General features: G+C 37.1%; 1 protein-coding gene across 1 annotated transcript in view; it reads left to right on the plus strand.

The window, feature by feature from the left end:
• LOC131065240 (uncharacterized) overlaps positions 1–20,573 on the plus strand; it is a 133,618-nt gene that overhangs the window by 46,663 nt on the left and 66,382 nt on the right. Inside the window, exons 3-5 of the mRNA XM_057999702.1 lie at positions 13,213–14,070; positions 14,217–14,439; positions 16,521–16,667. Coding sequence (XP_057855685.1) covers positions 13,391–14,070; positions 14,217–14,439; positions 16,521–16,667 — 1,050 coding nt within the window. The 5' untranslated portion in view covers positions 13,213–13,390. The remainder of the gene's footprint in view (positions 1–13,212; positions 14,071–14,216; positions 14,440–16,520; positions 16,668–20,573) is intronic.

A 20,573-nucleotide genomic window follows, 5' to 3' on the forward strand; every position in this document is an offset into this window, starting at 1 on the left:
ATGCTTCGTGCTTTTCATGTGTATGCTCCGTGTTTTGATTCATATTGGTAGATGACTTAGTTTGAGAAAGTTAAAATCGACATTGCTTGAGGAGAAGCAAATTTGGGAGGGGTGGACTGTAATGTCCCCACTTTGAAATAGAATTTAATAATAAATGATAATAATAAAATTAAAACATAAAAAATTAAATTAAAATATAAAATAATATAATTAAATATGATTAATAAAAAATTAATTAAGTTAATGAAAAGTCAAAAGACATGAAAGGAAAAGTTGTGACCCCCTCAACAATGAGATATAAAAGGGAGAAGAGAACCTCATTTGAGAAGGGGGGATAATTTGGAAATGAAAAGTGCAGATTTGATTTAAATAATAAGTGCAGATCTGATTATGAAAGGTTGTGTCCCTTTCAAAGGGTAGAAATAATGAAGAGTTGCACTCTTTCAAAGGGTGCTAATGGTGAAAGGGTATGTCTCTTGCCAAAGGGCATACATGATGAAGAGGTGTGACCTCTCCCTTGAATTGAGAGATATAAAAGGGAGGAAATCGCTGAGGAAAAATGAGGTCTGGACTTCAGTCTGAATATATGCTGCTCTAATCACTAGCCATTGGTTGACATCCACTGCATACGGTTTCCTTAGGCTGGGAATACGCGTCTGGGATCAGTTTACAGGAATTCCGTTGCGATCCTGCCAAGGTACACATAATTTACACAGAAATATATATTTAATGCAAGTCATCCATAATACAACAAAATACAACATCAGTAATTTAATTCATGATTGCTAGAATAAACCGTAAAGGGGATGTCAAATATATCAGTGTTTTAATAAAATCGCAATAATTCAATAATTGATTTCTTATCTGTAACACATGTATGAATCCAGAACTATTTATTCTTTTTTATAAACTCTTATTTGTAACTAGCAAATGAACAAGTTAGAACAATTAAACAAGACAAAAACAAATTGTTAATCCTTAATATGAATGTAGTCGGAAGGTTGTATGAATGAATAGGGAAAGGTCTGTGTAAAACCATCGGGCGTCTGTCCCAAGATGGGTAGAGATCAGCGACCCATGTAATACCTTGAGGGTGTCGTCCCGAAATTAGGCCTGGGCTTGGATCCAAAACCCTGAGGGAGTCGTCACGCTGAGGTATCAAAGCGTCCTATTCAAGATCACAATCCTTTCCAAACTTACATTGGTAGTAAGGTTTTTAAGTTGAACTCCATTGTGATGTTAATTTCTATTTCTATTTGCTTTGAGAATGTTGGAATTATGATGTCTTAAGTGGTTAAACTTACTTGGGGACATTACATCTAATGACATCTACAATAGGTGAGATGAAAGAGCAAACATATCTACAAAATGCAAACAAAAAGTTCAAAAGAATTAATTGACAAGTTAGAAACTTCAAAAGTTGAAACATTGCACAATAAAATTAAAATATTAAAACCAGAAATTTAATATGAAAATTAGCAATTAGCAATTTAATATTTTATATTCAATAATTTTATTGAATAAAATCCGCAATGCCTAACCTTATAGTGGACCACCAATCATCATCGAGGATTCTTTGTTTGATGGCTTTTCTTTCAGTATTGCTTGAATTAGGCCATCTACTCCACTTTGAATTCACCATCATCAATTGTAGAGGTTCATGCACTTCAAGCATCCTCTCTAACAAAATGAAGTAATTGGCATATCTTGTTTCAACAAGTTTGAGGAACTCATTTTTTGAAAATGCCTTGAAGAGAGCAAGTGAGGTGTGGTGATTGCAAATGAACATTTGAATATCTCTAGCTTCCGCCACCAGTTGCTTCACCCAATCTATTTTCCCTATGTCTTTCAATACATTGTTCAATGCATGAATAAACATGGGGTCCAAAAGCTGTGCTTATAAGCACCCTCCACCATCGTGCCAACCAATTTGCGCATACATGTTGAATTAGTGACCACTTATATAACATTTGATGCCTTGATCTCCTCTACGGCCTCTCTCAAAATGCTAAATTGAAAGTCTGCATCTTTATGCTTCCCTAAACAATCCACGACTCTAAAAAAAGAATAGCTAGTTTGGTATGTGACTATGATATTGATGAGTGGTCGATGCCTAATATCAATCCACCCATCCATCACAATAGAACAATCTGTCTTGATCCAAGTTCGCCTCATATCCCCCATTAGCAAATTAATCTTAGAATATTTTTTGTCTTGGAGGGTAGTGCGTAGCTTTTGATCTCTAGGGGGTACAAATGAGGGAGTGATAGAGGCTATCATTTGTTTGAAATAAGAGGAACGAGCCACATGAAATGGGATGGCATGGGCATAAAAGAATTTGGCAATGGAAGACTTTGTTGCATATATGCTTGCACATTAAAAATACTTGCAATAGTCTCTGTTCTCTCATCACCACTAATCTTCCTCTTTCCTCTTGTGGCAATATCACTACTACTGCTACCAACCTTGGATGGCATAGGCATAGATGATTGTCCACTTGCAAAAAAATGTGCCGGCATTGTCACACCTCTAGACATCATTTGTGCCTCCATTTGCAATCTATGAGCCTTTACCTTCTCATCATCCTTTATGTTTAGACAAAATATAACTCCATGACCTGTAACACTCAAGAATGAGACTGTACCCTTGTGTAGCTCTCTCAAAAACCTATCTTGCAAATGTGACACAACTAGAACCTACTCCCCCTTGAATTTTTACTTTTGGTATCTAGGGTTGTCATAAGTTGGAGAAGAGGTCTTTTCCTGTTAGAAGGGCCCTTTGCATAAAGTTTCAAGACAACTGAAAGGCATTCAAATGGATTTAGTGGCTGTTCACCTCCACCCTCAACATTTCCACTCTGATGAGACTGATACTCTTGCATTTATTTGAGTTTCTTCCACTTTATTGTCACTGCTATCATTCTCATTTCTACTCATGTTGGTTTTGTGAGATTTAATGAAACTTTAAACTGAAAAATGAAAAAAATAAAATAATCAGACATTGCTTAGCTTTGAAAAAAATTTGAAAAAATAAAATAGAAGGACAGAATGACTTACTCTTTCAAGGAATTGTTGTTAGGAATTGTTGTTCCACTGCCAAATATGCCTTGGATTCAACCTCTCTCAGAACTTCTCCTTCGAACCTTGCTAATTTGTTTTTGTTTCTCCTTCAAGTTCAAATCATGTTGTAACCTGCAATATTTTTTTGACCAACATAAAATGAAATAAAATGTATTCAAATGAGGCTGTTTTTCCCATTTAGGGCGACTTGGGGTGTGTGGGCCCACCAAAAATGAATAAATTAATGTTTATTTAATTTCTTTGACTTTTTTTTAAAATGTGTTGAAAATAGTGGGGACGGTTAGGTGATGTGAGATGTCCCCGGCTGCCCCCTTTACATTTCGTCTCCGTCCCTGCATTTTGGAGACATTTCTGGTGATTTGTGGTCTTTTGGGGCTGGCTCTGGGATGTCCTTGATGCATCCCCCTGTCCCTGAAATCTTTCGGAAATGGGAATGTGTCAAAAAAGGCTAGGGACACCTTCTCGGGTTTCTTTGGTGAGAGGAGTTGAGGCTTGGTTAGAGTATCATCAGGAAGGCTGAAAGATTATGCCATTGAGTGGTATGATCAATTTAAAACTTAAAAGATAAGATAAAGGACAAATGGGCCGAGGTCAAGAACACCCTTACTTAGGAATTTAAAAAGTGCAATGCATGTGCCCATGTATTGAATGAATTAAGTGTAAAACAAGAAAATGATTAATCAGTGAAAGACGATAATAGAAGAATGTTAAGTCTCATAAAGGAATTTTAAAATAGTATTTTTTAAATGTCATGAAGGAATTATTTTTAAATACATTCTAAAAAGTTGCTTGCCATCAAGGATGTCTGGCTGTCTTGGGGACTGCTGGGATGGTTGGTCAATTCACAGAATGAAGATGAAAGTTTATTTTAATTTATGTGTTTGTGTTAGTCAAATCCACTTTCAACTATCTTGAAATCTAGAGAAAGGTTATTTGTGAGTGCCATATGGCAAGCTATCCGAATGTCTGGTTTGTAAGGTTAGTTGTGAACACTGAAAACAGTCATATACAAGATAATTGTCATAAATGAGTTGCAAATTCCCAAGGATGTTGGGCAGGTTTGGTTCCTTGTAAGACATTGGATTTTACTGTAGATTTATTAATAATTTTGCTGGGGTATGACACTCTTCAAATTATTTGGTAAGAAAGGATGTAAAATTTAAATGTGACCTAAACTATATAAGCATTGAGAAACAAAAGATTGCTTTGATGAGTGGTCTAATCTTGTCACATCCAAATTGGGATGAGTTCCACATCCCACCTGGATGCATCTTAAATTCTTAATTATGCTACTTGTACATTAACTCAAGAAAGAAGACATAAATTGGATAATTCATTGTGTATTTGACCTACAGATTGTTAAGGCAGAGAAAAACTATACGCTGGAAAGGGAAATTCCATGAATGATATATTGGTACAGAAATGTGGATTTTATCTGTTTGGAAAATCTATTAGCATTTTCAGTAGACCATCAAGGTTTGGTTTATCTGATCAATAAACCAATCATGTACAGGAGGACTACACGTTGGTTGTATTGCTATGATTACAAAGTTTACATTTTTGTGGTAATTCAGATTGGTGAACCAATAGAGGGTGTTAGTGATGCTTACTTGGCCATTTCATATAGCTACACTATGAAAATGGTGTGGGGGATTGGAGAATATTTATTGATTATAAATTTGCAGCAGATGTACTTTTTACAAAGAAAAACAATTATGAAATAAACGCCATTTCAGTTAATACATGGACTATCCTATCGCTTGGGTAAAGATCAGATTCCAAGAAGATGTGTAATAGAAGAAGACATAGAATCCAATTTTAGAGAAGCATGTTCAGATTTCCTGAGCAGAGTAAGTGACAAAGGGACACACTTCATAAATGAAGTAATTTGCGAAATGATGAAAATATTATGAATCATATTCAATCAAGTGCATCTTATGCAAGTGAAAGTGGCCAGGTAGAAGCTTCAAATAATTCTATCATCATAGCCATTATCTATCAAACTTGTGTAATTGAAAAGCAAGATTGGAATGATAAAATGTTTGCAGTGGTATGGGCATATAGAACTTCATTAAAAAATATCATAGGGTAAACACCATTTCAATTACTGTGCTGGAAAGATGTACGGACGTAAATTTTCGTACTAAACTTGATGTTGGCTATAGAATTGGACAGGGGATGAATAAAGTCTGCAAGACAGACTGTTCTAGTTGCACAAGGTATATAAGATGAGGATGCTGGACAATGGTCAATTGAGACTAAACAATGAAGAAGAAAGTGCTAGAATGAAAGGTATAAAGAAAATTAAGAAATGACAGAACTTGAATAATGAAAATGCAGTGGAAAGTCACTTATGGAATAATTGAGTTCTTTGATAGTGAATTGGTTCAATTGATGGACATAGATGCGAAATTGCATCCCACTTTGATAAATGCATCAAAACTTGGACAATATCACACTAGAGGAGACGGTGGAGTCAGTTTAAATGAGACTGAATAAATTTTAAACTAAGAAAAACAATGTACTGAGGAAAATCCTTGGCCATAGTTTGCTGGTCAGGTTTGTAGTTCAGTAATCATAAGTGACTTCCATATAAAGATAAAAGGCTTGACTGGCCACAAGGAGGCATACAGTGGTGCTCATTGATTGCCAGGCAATGTAAACCATTGAGGACTGATGTAAGAAATGAAATTGGTCAACAGCTATATAGCCAGTGTTTCCTAGGGACAAGGCATGCATCCTGGATGCTGGAGATGGGGATAGGATGACCCTCCTCATCTCCCTTTCTTCTTATTGATTAATGGACATTCCTTCGATGTCTCCAGACCTTTTTTCCGAATGAAGTTTGGGAGTGGGCTGCTGCAACAGAGGATTGAGTGGCATAGCAAGCAGGATGAGTCTCTGTTAGGCATTTTGAAGTTGCATTCTTAAGGGCGTGGAGGAATTATTATCCATGTGAATGTTGGGGTGGTGATATGATAGGGTTAATGCTTTTGCCTAAAGTATGATGTTTTCCTGTCAAGTGTAGATGCTAGAGCCTTGTATACCCCTCTTTTTTACATGAAACATGGGAGTGGGCTGCTACAAGTCTACAACCACGGCTTGAGTGGCATAGCTAGTGGGAGGAATCTCTGTTAGAGATTATGAAACTTCATTCTTATTGGGAGAAGTCTCTCTGAGGCATTTGGAAACTGCATTCTTATTTGTGGCTTTACCTTCTGTATGATGTTTTTCCGTCAGGGTGTAAATATTAGAGACATTTTTGTTATATATGAGTTGGCAATGCCTTAAAGATGCTGTTGGGTATATGCGGACCAACTTATAAGCTTAAATAAAAATTAGAGAATCTTATGTCAGCTGTGGCATACATCTTTCTAAGAGTAATTGATGTTTCTTGTATTTCTAATGAAAGAAAATTTATAATATTATGATAGATTCTTAAAATAATGGTAAGGAATGCAAGCATTCTGTCCATTTTAATAAGGCACTCCTGAAATCATGCACAGAATAGAAATAAAGAACAAAAGAATAAGTTCTTTCTTTAAAACATTCAATATTTGTAGATCATTTTGTTTGAACATGAAAGATACCAACTAGGAATTGGCTCTAATCTGATTGGTCTGTTTTGACTGAATTCTTTGTCCCGTGAGTAGTTGCCTTAGGTTTTGATGTGGTTTTTGGGTTTCTTGCGCTTTTAGGGTTTAGAAAACATGTATGGATGATGTAAATCGTAATATAATTGCAAGAAATAAAAAAGCAACAAACTGAAACCTGAATTCAGAGTTTTGGTTATTTCATTACAGCTAATGATAATGCCAAATAATGCAAGTTTATTTCATACAAGCCCAAAGTCACATACCAAGTATCTAGAGGTTGCCTGGTGGGCTCAATTTTATTGCCCGAATAAGGAATGGATCTTCACAGGAGCTTCCAAAGGTTGTCAATGGCTCCAATAAGCTTTACTAGACCCAACTTAAATTATCTAAGATAAAGAATGCAAGAAATAGTTGTTCTGGTACAAAACCCTCAATGTTGCCAGGCGAGCCTACCCAAAATCTCTGCTTTTGACCCATTGAAATGATGATGCTAATCAATCAAGTGTTAGTTCAGCCATGAAACACCCTGAATTGCTATTCTAGAAGCCTAACAATGAATTCAAACCTGTAAACCACACCGATTTTGCTTGTATTTATTTTTTCTACTCCGCAGGCATGAAAGGAAGGTACAACTTACTGCTGGAGGGTATGGCCTGCAAGAATGGCTATCAAATTCGCTGTTGAAGGTTTACAAATTGCCCAGATCTGATATTTATGCCCTGTAGATGCTTCTATGTCTGTAATTCTGCTGATTTCGACCCTCAGTGACCTGAACTTTAGCTTCCCTTCTATGGCGATTTGCTGTTGCCAATGCCTGGATTGATGATTAGTTCCCAAAAGCTGTCCAGAATTGCTGTAGATGAATAATTATTACTGTAATAATCCCAAATGCTTCAGATTTGACCTCCCACTTGCCTGAATTGAAGCTTCCTTATGTGCCGCTATGCTGATAAACACCAGCAACCTGGGGTTTCCGTCCCCAATTTGCTTAAAACTTCTGTTCTGCTGCTGCAGATCGATTACAGAAAGAAATTATAATAAAATGAATGAGATATGATACCTAAACTCCACGCCAAATGTGGCTTTATGCCCACAAACCCTAAATCGCACGTCACAAAGGTATCAATTAAAGATTCCATTCCTTCTCCAATTTGGCATCTAACCTTGAGGGTATGATTTGTCATTAATCACTTGCCCACCTTTAAAAAACAAAACAATTTACCTAGGTAGGCGTGCCACTTAAGGACTTTTAATGTTGTGATTAAATAATATTACTTTATAAAGTCACTTTTATAAAATATTTCTATTTTTAGAATAAAGTAACTTTATAACATTTTAATATAAAGTTCACTCTAATTAGAGCGACCATGTCCAACATTAGCTAAGTATGGGGCCTACTTGCACACTCCATCACCTCCTAACCACTGGATTCACCTACGGAGGTGTGGCTAACATGCAAAACTATGCAATTGAGTGATCATAGGAAAAGTGGGGACATTACAGTCCTCCCTTCCGAGAGATTGCTTGTCCACAAGCAATGGCTCCATGTACCACCACAATCCCATACAAGCCGTACATGAAATACTGAATGCTCCTGCTGTTCTAGTCTAACATGAATGTTATGCAATATCATGCGGTGATCCATGGGGAACAAAGTACCTAGCAAGCCAACATCCGGATCCCATACCAATGTGAGATATGCAGCGCCATCCAACCGCTGTGCCACTCTGATATCAACATCAGTACCCCCGCGATGTAACCACTCATCATAGGTCCAACGGATGAATGCACTATATATGTCAATGCTAGGACTCTAGGATAATCTTGACAAAGATCCATTATGCATATGTTGTACCCCTCTGAACATAAAAGTAAATACATACTACCCAAGCATCACAAAGTAGTCCATAGCAACAATCTTGGAACCTGATTCACTCTAGTGTGACAAAATAAAAAAACATGCTCAGCCATCGCATGCAAGCCTCAGTACTTCTGACCATACAACTATTTGCTCCATCCGAGCAAAACTAATCAAACATCTCAAACCATGAAGCAACATATGGAAGTCTATGTGAAGCGATGTACCCAACACATCAATACCCGGGTCCCACATGAATATATATATATACTAGTATATGTGATGTAGAAGAAGGGTATCATATCATCACCATCACCAGCACATAACCATCTGTGTATGTAGGACATCATTTCTATGCGGGTGTGATATTCCGCATGCTCAAATCCCAACGCAAATGGGCATCCTATCTCGCTGTAATAACTCTGACCAGCAACATGAATGATCGCAAACTGGTCAACCAACCAATACCTATCAAAGAATACCCAAGAAGAATACCCCTCAACAATCTCGTGCTGAAACACTGATGTAATCAATGCCAAATTTGTGAAGGGTATACGACTCCGGCTTGGACAACTACCTGTCCTTAAGGTGTCGAAGATCATGGAGTCACTGATCAGCAAGAACATCACTGCCATGTCAAGAGAATCAAATGATAAAGTGATCAATGGAGTATGCATGTCATACCTACTCAACGAAGTCCTCTCTAGGGTAACAACTCCACTAAGAGATACATCAATAGGACCACTACCAACATCATGAAGCTGATCCACTATATATTCTGCATCTGGCAACACGTGACCCTTAATACCCATTGAGTCAAAAGGAGTGATTCCAATCCTCAAATAGGAGACACTATCAAAATCATCATGTACCACGACAATAGGGCTATCCTCAGAATCACCTGATGCAACAGATGGTCCTTTGCTACTCTCTACTAAAGCGCTCATCCCATATATGTCATCTGCTCTAGTCGATGTAATGGATGTAGCCGCATCCTCCATGTGCTCACTACTGCTACCAGTGGGTGTATGCTCATCATTAGTATATGCCATAGGAATCAGAACTGTACCTGTGGATGGTGAATACTGTGCCAACCTCAACTCCACGGTAAGTTCCTCAATCTGTAACTGGGACTCTTGAAGGGCTGTCTGAGTGTTCTTCAAGGAGTCCATGGTGACCTCAAGCTCATATGTGAGCTCATCAACCTCCTCTTCCTTTCCCTCTAAAGCATCATGATAGATTCCAACGAGCATGAGAAGATGATCTCTATCTGATAATAGCTGTAGATAATTTCTCTTCATTATCCCAACTGCTTCTCTCAGTGCCTGAAATTCTGCAAGGGAAAGTCCACCATCACGGTGCTCATATGTGCCTGGTGTCCATAAACAATATACCACCAACTGCTGAACAACATCAAAGTGTTCTAAGGCTGAAGCAATCATGCCTTCGCTCACCTTCAATTGCCCTGCCAAATTATGAGGATTATGAAACTCATCACCCCCATACAATTTTCCTGGTTTGTCATTTGTAGTATGGTATGAGGCTGAGTCACCATCACTATCCGTTTGGTAAACACCCTCTAGTGTGCTACCAACTTTGCACATATCCTCATCAAGTGTACTGCTGTTATGAACCTCTTGGGGTGGCTCAAATGACATGCTAGAGGCTGCTGATTTGCTAAGTTCAAAATACACCTCTTGTATCAAGATAGACTCACACACATCCATCAAACTCTCCTCGGAACCATCACCATTAGGCACATTTTCTGTTTTGTTCCCATCATCTAAGGTCTGATTTGAAAAATCAGACTCATTGTGACATGTATCTTCAATATCAAAAGCATCAGTAACACCCAAACAATGTGTGTTTGCATTAGATAACCCCTCACAACCATCATCCTCATGTACCAAAGCATCTAAATCATGTTTATGCTCAGTAGTAAGACTGCTGCCATAAAAGTCAGGGCTGCTATGGCTTGTTTTCCCCTTGCATCCCTCTTGTTTAACACTCATATATTGTGTGCCAATTGTTGGAATCCCTCCTACAACTTCCTCCTCATGTGCCATGACCTTTGAATCATCAATGTGTTCATATGAAGGACTGCTATTATAAAAATTAGAATGGTTGCCATACCTTTGTGACATGTTTTCAACATTCATAGGTACCACTTCATCCCTTGTAGCATGTTCATCAAATTCCTCATAGAGATTTTTACAAACCTCATTTATGGATGAGTCAATTGGTTCTCCTTTTATTTGTAGCTGATATGAATTCATAGCATCTTCAGCTTCATCTGGAATACCCATAAATTGGGTGAAGGTAAGCATTTACTGTACCTTTTTTGGAAGGGAGTAATACTTATGATAGTTGCTCATGAGTGTATCATTGAATGCTTTAGTAGGGGGGCTCCTCCTTGTACTTTTAGATGTAGTTGTACCTCTAGAGTGTCTTGAACTCTTTGAAGGTGTTTGATCAAATTTACTCATTGCTTGTTTATTTTTACATAACCCTGTCATGATGATTCTTTTTACTGTCCAACTGAAAACCAAATCCAATCACACCAAGTGAATGCAATTACCGCCTCACAGGCTGGCAGGATTATGCTCTGATATCACTGAAAGATACCAACTAGGAATTGGCTCTAATCTGATTGGTCTATTTTGACTGAATTCTTTGACCCGTGAGTAGTTGCCTTAGGATTTGATGTGGTTTTTGGGTTTCTTGCGCTTTTAGGGTTTAGAAAACATGAATGGATGATGTAAATCGTAATATAATTGCAAGAAATAAAAAAGCAACAAACTGAAACCCGAATTCAGAGTTTTGGTTATTTCATTACAGTTAATGATAATGCCAAATAATGCAAGTTTATTTCATACAAGCCCAAAGTCACATACCAAGTATCTAGAGGTTGCCTGGTGGGCTCAATTTTATTGCCCGAATAAGGAATGGATCTTCACAGGAGCTTCCAAAGGTTGTCAATGGCTCCAATAAGCTTTACTAGACCCAACTTAAATTATCTAAGATAAAGAATGCAAGAAATAGTTGTTCTGGTACAAAACCCTCAATGTTGCCAGGCGAGCCTACCCAAAATCTCTGCTTTTGACCCATTGAAATGATGATGCTGATCAATCAAGTGTTAGTTCAGCCATGAAGCAACCTGAATTGCTATTCTAGAAGCCTAACAATGAATTCAAACCTGTAAACCACACCGATTTTGCTTGTATTTTTTTTTTCTACTCCTTAGGTATGAAAGGAAGGTATGACTTACTGCTGGAGGGTACGGCCTGCAAGAATGGCTATCAAATTCGCTGTTGAAGGTTTAAAATTGCCCAGATCTGATATTTATGCCCTGTAGATGCTGCTATGTCTGTAATTCTGCTGATTTCGACCCTCAGTGACCTGAACTTTAGCTTCCCTTCTATGGCGATTTGTTGTTGCCAATGCCTGGATTGATGATTAATTTCCAAAAGCTGTCCAGAATTGCTGTAGATGAATTATTACTACTGTAATAATCCCAAATGGTTCAGATTTGACCTCCCAATGGCCTGAATTGAAGCTTCCTTATGTGCCGCTATGCCGATAAACTCCAGCAACCTGGGGGTTTCCGTCCCCAATTTGTTTAAAACTTCTGTTCTGCTGCTGCAGATTGATTACAGAAAGAAATTATAATAAAATGAATGAGATATGATACCTAAACTCCACGCCAAATGTGGCTTTATGCCCACAAACCCTAAATCGCATGTCACAATGGTATCAATTAAAGATTCCATTGGAATCTTCCTTCTCCAATTTGGTGTCTAACCTTGAGGGTATGATTTGTCATTAATCACTTGCCCACCTTTAAAAAACAAAACAACTTACCTAGGTAGGCGTGCCACTTAAGGACTTTTAATGTTGTGATTAAATAATATTACTTTATAAAGTCACTTTTATAAAATATTTCTATTTTTAGAATAAAGTAACTTTATAACATTTTAATATAAAGTTCACTCTAATTAGAGCGACCATGTCCAACATTAGCTAAGTATGGGGCCTACTTGCACACTCCATCACCTCCTAACCACTGGATTCACTTGCGGAGGTGGCTAACAGGCAAAACTATGCAACCGAGTGATCACACGAAAAGTGGGGACATTACAGAACATCACTGTGCATCACTAGGGACATTACAGAACATCTTTTTGCATCACTAGGGATTTAAAGGGGTCTGGTTATTGAATTTGATTTTATACATTTAGATGAGCAAGACTTGAGCTAAGCATCTACCAACTGAAATACCGTTGAAGTTAACAGTCAGTTCAAATTCTCAGAATGATTGCATTTGTTTTCTTTTCTTTCCCTACTTTTGTGTAAGTTCCTAGATATGATTCCACACTCTTTAACAGTTTATTTTGATGACTTATGTTTAACATGCCTTAAGCCATAGATAAATCTTTGGGATTCTATACATCAAATTAATCTGTAGTTCTTGTTGTCGCTTTCTTACTTTATTTCATCTTATATGAATACTGCAGCTTTTATATTAACAAGGCAAGTAAGCATTTGTGAAGAAAAAGTTCCAATGGATATCAAGATGAATACAAATTATCTGTGTAGTAGTCAAATGTTTCTATTTCTAGCATAATATTTAACAATTGTGGTCAATGACATGAATTTGTTAATCTAATTGTACTTACAGGACACAAGACTTCGTTGGTGGCCTTTAACAATCATACTTGCCTTGGGCGTATATTATTGACAGGATCAAATCTTTGTTCCTGATCTGATTATTTCTATGCTGGAGACAATGCAGCTGGATTGGCATTTAGAAGGAACTCTTTGCTCTTCTCTTATCATAATCTTGTAAATATTCATAGATGGCAGACTGGGCTGCTATCTCATCTGCTGTCTATTCACAACCTCAACCTAGTCAATTCTACAAAAATGATAGAATCTTTGGCAAAAGCTTGGTTCACAGTAAGAGACATTTAGGGCATATTGAGACTCACCTTTTCCTTGGGAGGAAGCATTCTTTTCAACAATACCATGGCCAATATCAAAGTCATTTTTTTGCTTTAGGACGATTGCATAGAAGCTGGACTGAAGGCTTGCTTTGGACACCATGCTATCATTCTCAGAAAATCTATTCTTTGGACGTGCTTGCATTTGGAGACATGGGAAGGAAACATCTCTGTGAAAGAAAACATAGATTTTTGTGGAGTACTTCCTGTTTTGCATCATTTTTGAAGGAGCCTTGCAGTTTTAGTTCTAATTCTTCTGGCTTATCAAATGATTCGGTATGGAATTATAGTGATTACAAACATTCAAGAGGTTGCAAAAATTCTTCTGGATTTCAATGCTTTGCAGCTCTGGTAGATATTGGAAACGTCATGTCTTTGGAGTGGACATCTGCTGTGGATGAGGTGCTATTAGCTACCACTGTTGTCCTAGCATATATGGCTGGAATAGTCACCCCAAGATCTCAAATTTCTGGAAGAAGGCAGAATGACATTGCAAATTTGGATAATGCCTCAGCAGATAATATTCTCTTCAGCAGGTGACTACTAGCGAGTAAAAGCTTGATTAGGTAGTATTGTTTCCAATTGGCAAGTTGCTGACCAGGGTGTTTAGCATAGAAGTAATTACAACACATTTCATTTTTATATCTCAAATAATTTCATTCATGATTTTCTGAACTGACAGGCTTGAAAAGAAAGAGAACAATAATAATGTGGGTGACATCTGGAACATTGTGCAAAGGAAACTTACAACAGCTGTGAATGTTATTGAGAAAAATGATAGCTATGGAACTGTGTTCTTGGAACGTGAAAATCCTGGGAAGAGCAATATGATAAGTTTGCAAGCTATTGAGAAGGGTCCAAGATTAAGACTTCTCTGGACAACATTGGATCATCTTCACAAAGAGGCAGGCATTGACTTTTTACCTAACAATTCTTTTCATGAATGCCTATGTCTTGAATTATAGCTTTTCTGTATATGCTGATGGGATGTATTCGTAGTAGCAATTTATAGTAACCTATAAACTTAAATGACCCCTACTGTTTTATGTTCTGTAAGAGTTACTTCTGAATGCATGGAGAAGTTCATCTGAGCAATAAATTGCATATTTTATATTCGAAAGAAACTGTTTTCTTCTGGAATGTCTTTTGTCAGTGTGAATTATGTCTAGGTCGTCTGTATCTCCAAGCACACCTAATGAATCTATCTTAGCTTTGTTTTTAATGCCGGGAGTCAAACATCTTACACTTGAGTACCCTTATCCCTGTTGATGTGTACCATAGGGAACAATCGGATGGTCTTATTGACGTGTCATTCTGAAATAGGCAGGTACAACTTATGCGTATAAGCTGCATTGGAAGTCTCCTTGTGTTGAATTGTAGGTTATTTCTGTTTTAACATATCTTGAACATCGGTTTATAACAACTTCAATATTGTTTTAAAACACTCATATGTGAGTGCAAAAATGCATGCAGTGGCTCATTTGAGAAGAAGTATTTCTTGCAAATAACTCTATGCTTCTAAAATTTCATTTTTCTATATTATTGTTAAGATCTTTTATTCTTTCTGCAAGCACAATGGACTTGAATAAAGTCTAGTTATGATATTATGGAAATAATTGTTATTCTTAATTGTTTTTCATTATTGTTAAGTCATGTTTGAGTACGCCACATGCCATTTTTAGGTGTATCTTATTCTGTTGATTTTGATCATGTAGAAAGTCACAAAGCATAAGGATTAAGGATGGGTTGTGTTTTTATCTGCTACAACTTTAACCTAGCTTCTTTTAAAGTCATAGAGCATGTGCCTGCTATTCTGCTTTTGTTCAATTCTTAGTAAAAGTTCCACTTGGGCACATCCTTCTATTCTACCGTTTATCAATATAGTCCTGGTTGACCTTGCTCCTAAATATTGTGCATATTTGAAGATGTTTAGTGATGTTAAAATATCTTCTTATAAAATATCCTTATTTAATTTTTCTATATTATTCTTTTTAAGACCTTTTATTCTTTGTGCAAGCACATTTGATTTGAATGAAGTCCAGTTTTGATATTCTGGTGATAATTGTTCTTCTTGGTTGTTTTTCATTATTGTTAACTCACGTCTAAGTATGTTACATGCCATTTTTTACCTGTATCTTATCGTGCTGACTTTGACCATAGATAAGATCACAAAGCATAAGGAGCAAGGATAGGTTCCGTTTTTATCTGCCACAACTTTAATTTAGCTTACTTTCAAAGTTATAGAGCACATCTCTTCTATTTTATTTTCTGGTTATATTCCATATCCTACTAAAAGTTACGATGGGGCACATGGGCACATCCTTATATTCCACTGTTTATCAATATAATCTTGCCTGGCCTTGCTCCTAAATATTGAGCCTAATCAAAGATGTACTGTGATGTTAATATATCTTCTTATAAAATATCTTTAGCCTATGATTATACTATTACATGAATATACTTAGTTTTAGCTTGTTCAGGTGCTCATCTAAAGCTTAAGTCACGCGGTCTTCCTTTTCATGGAGAGTATGCTTCTACAAAGATAGCTGATTGCATAGTGTTTGCACTTGTTTAATGTAATCCTTTTTCTTGAAACATAGGTTGCAACTTGGTGTTGCTACTTTTATTATGATCTTATGCTGCCTTTCTTGTGTTATCCCTACTTTGATGACCATTTCCATATTTGGGAAGGCCGTCAGCCACCTTCTGTATGGCATGAGTACAATATTTTTGTGGGTTGGGTATCTGAGCTCTTAAATTGATTTGCCAATTTGACTCCTTGTTAGATTGGTTATTACATATTCAATAATTTTTCTAGGGCAGGCAGGGGCATAAAATGGTTTGTAAGAATTGTAGTAAATGTTTTGGTATCCTGGCATTATATATTTGTGCTTCTCTTTTTCCCTAAAGCTTGAATTTTCTGTGTTATTATCTTTCCATGTTGATTTTTTTTGCTGATTGACATTTTGTACAGTTGTGTTAGCAGATTGGCAAGGTTCCACTAAACAGAAAAAGTTTAGACCAAGGTGAATGTGTAAGGCTTCTCTTAGATATTGTAAATGCTTCAGTTGGACCAATATATGCACGATGGCTTCAGGAAGAGCATAGAAGGAATGACTGTATTCTTTCCGAGGTATTCTTTAAATTAAATTACATTTCAATAATTGATTTATGTTTTTTGAGATTGCAATGCTTACAGACTCTTTTCTTCCAAGTTAGTTTAAAAAAGTGATTTGAAGAACTAAAATGTTGTGCACAGCACATGATGCTGATGCAACATTTATAGTTCAAGGATCAAATCTCACCTAGGACAAGCTTTGTTGCATCTTACTGTATCATTTGTTCTCAACTTGGATCATTTATAGCTAGTTTTTCTTTCCCTTCTGCTATAAATTGAAATAATGAGTGCTCATGCATGATAAGTTTGCTTTACTGAAACACTGTTTGAACAATTCTGTCTTCACTTCGACATAGGTAAAATAATTGCACAAAATTTTGAAATCTTTGAAAGACCAAGATTCATTCTATAAGCTCCTAGCTATTCTGAAGTAAATTGGCTTATGGAATGAAATTTAAACAAGTGAATTCAAAATTTTGAAATCTTTAAAAGATCAAGATTCATTCTATAAGCTTCTAGCTATTCTGAAGTAAATTGGCTTATGGAATGAAATTTAAACAATTGAACTCAAATAAATTTTACTTGTAATAATAAATGGTTGTGTCATATTGCTATTCTAAGTTCAATTAATTGCTTCCTAGGGGTCCTGTTTTGTAATTACTTAAATCTTGGGTTCAAGAGGAATCAAACAATGAGTACTCCTTAGAGTGAAGTAAATTGGGCAATGAAATGAAACATAAACAACTATGCTCCCTCAAGTTTTTGGGACGGGGATGATAGGGGACCGTGTTTCCAGTAGAGGAGTACATTAGGGGATGGCTATTAAAAACTAGGGAAATTTTAAAAAATATAGAGAGATTTCAAATATTCATATCATAACATTGATAAAGCATTCATCATAGACATTGTAGAAGCTTAATAGGTAACATTAGACTAAAATTGAGATTTCACATGAGAATTGACAACAAATTAACAAAATTCAAATGCTTTCATTGTCAACGTGCATACATATTATATAAGAATTATAACAAAATGCCCAAAGGCTCAATGTTAAAACTATAAAATGACAAAAACATAGAAAATATATGGTCCCTATTCAGCAGATGCAACTAGTAGGTCTTTATCAAAATCAGAGCTCAAGTCTATGTCATTGCCAGTATAAGGGGTTGTCTCAGGCAATGGAACCCCAACCAATCCTTCGTGTGTCTCTACCTCATTGATTTGTATAGCATCTTTAGTATCAACATCCCAACGTGAGGCAAAAGTTTGACGATACTTAGGAGTTTGTGGATCTTGTAGCCACAAAGCATTGTGTATAGCCACTAACTTTTCTGATTGTCTAGGGGTAAGGTTGTTCCTTTTGATTGATTGTTTGAAGCTATATGTGGACCAATTCCTCTTTGCAGTAGAGGAGTTGGCAACCTATGAAAGAAGACCAATAACACGTAACCTCAACTCCGGTGCATCCTTCCCATGCCATGTCCACCATCCAATAGGGTCGGTTTAAGCTAATGTAGCTCTATTTGACACCGTGTTTGGTCTGTTGAAGGTTGGACCACAAAGATTGACAAATGCAAGCCATTGTGTGCGAAGTAAAGCAGACAACTCTTCAATATACATTTTTCCAAGGGCCTTCAATAAACCTTATTTCATCTCTTCATCATGAGATGGAGGCACTCTCCCAGGCCTTGTTGCATACCATTCGGGATTAGGAGCATATGGTGCCATATGAAGTGGGGTGGTCATAGTGTACCACTGTTGTGTCTCAATGGGCTTAAAATGCTTCTCATAAAAACCCAAAGTAGGATCCTTGCTTTGAATTGCTTGCTTGATCCACTCAAGCATGCTATTGAGGGCCTCATAAATTTCTTCAAGGCTAGGAGAGTCAATATCAACATTTCTAATTACTTGCACAATAGGCTCAATGATGGAGCAAACATATTTGCAGGTGCAAACAAGTTACAAAAACTAAAATCTTTAAAAAGAATGGATATATTTTATGAGTTAGAAACATTAATAAATTATTAAATTAACATTTTAAAAGTTAAATAATAAAATCAGCAATTTTCTTACCTCATTGTGGACCACTAGTCATCATCAAGGATTTTTTGTTTCACACTTCTTCCTTCCGATATGCTTGCCTCTTGCCGTCTACTTCACTCTGCATTGACTAACATTAATTGTAAAGCCCCCTGAACCTCAGGCATCCTCTCTAACAAAATAAAGCAACTCTCATATCTAGTGTTGACAAGCTTGAGGAATTCCTTAAAAATGTCTTGAACAAAGCAAGTGAAGTGTGAAGGTTGCAAATGAACATCTACACATCTCCAACCTCTGACACCACTCCCTTCACCTGATTTATCTTCCAAATGTCCTTCAAGGTATTGTTCAATGCATGAACACAATAATGGGTCAAAAAAATGTGCTTATAAGCACCCGCTACCATCAGTCCAACTAACTTACACACATGGGCTGAATCAGTCATTACTTGTGATGAGCACACACTTATAATGAGGGGGGGGGGGTGAATCAATATAAGACTAACTTTTACTTATTTAAAATTTAACAACCACAATAATAGCAAACACATAAGACTCACACAATGAAGAACACAAGATTTACATGGAAACCCTTTCAGGGAAAAACCACAAAGGAAGATTGCTTGGATCTATTGTCCAAATCCAGCCACAACAAAATAAATTGATCTTACAATATTTGCAGGCACCAACTCACTAGAGACACCAATTCTCACTTACAGAATTTGCAGGCACCAACCTGTTGGAGACACCAATCCCCACAACTGAGCACCAACTCGGCAAGAGACACCAATCTCTTCTTATAGGAAGCACCAAGCTCTTCTACTTATTGGCCTCCTAAAATTCTTGCTTTCTGGATGTACGACCAAGGGCTACTGAAGTGATCTGGAAATCCATAGGAGTAGCAATGTTCGCTGTCACGCCTGCAATAGGAACAACAATTTGTGCAATCCGCATTCCTGTCTCATCTCTAGCTATATGCGACAAAATCTTCGCTCTCTTGGGCTCCTTCTCCTTAGCATTCCTAGCTAGGTAGTCATCAATATCATCAATAGGCTGTACCTCTATCATTTGTTTACTTTTCTCCATACTTGTCATCAGCCATTCAGGAATAGCGGCCATCTCCATACCATCATTGAGACACATTTCTCGATCAAGTCCTCTCAATGCCGAGATAACATCATCATTATCATCAAGATTATTCCCGGTTAAATCATATATCTCATTTCCCAAACTAACTTCCAAAAGGACAGTAGGGGATCCCGACTGATCATCATTCTCATTCAGAGGTGCAGATGTCGCTGTGGCATGGAACTCCTGAATATTCCCTGGCAGTATCACTGCGTTGGAACACTGCTGAGTCTCCTTGTTCTTCTTTGTTACTTCAATCACTTCGATTGATGAGAGACTGAGAGGGGGTGAAGGAATGATAAGTGGAGGAATGATAGTCTTCTGTTTCTTCTTCACCTCCTCAATCTTCTTCCCTCCGACCTTAACTTCTCCTGGCGTGTTCTTCCTTCTCTTGGGAGCTTGACTCTCTTCGTCTGCATGAATCCTGACATCACTGATAGTCCTCTGATCATCCTTGGAAATAGACTCTTCCGGCTTCATTCTTTCATAAGTGAAGGGAACACCCATATCAACTAACTTATTCATCTGTATATCCACCCATGTATGGGAGAAATTCAAGACCTCTCTCATCAATATATTTAGGTCAATCTCTTCTGACTCTGACCAATTAGGCAATAGGATTGCCTTCTTCATTTCATTCTCATACTGTGGATGTGTATGATCTCTATCATCTAATACTTGATCAGGAATGAGGAAAAGTCCACACTTTCTCATGAAATCCACTGACATTCTGGACCACATTCTTCTCTTCACT

This window comes from Cryptomeria japonica, chromosome 2, assembly GCF_030272615.1.
Source record: "Cryptomeria japonica chromosome 2, Sugi_1.0, whole genome shotgun sequence".
Taxonomy (NCBI): domain Eukaryota; kingdom Viridiplantae; phylum Streptophyta; class Pinopsida; order Cupressales; family Cupressaceae; genus Cryptomeria; species Cryptomeria japonica.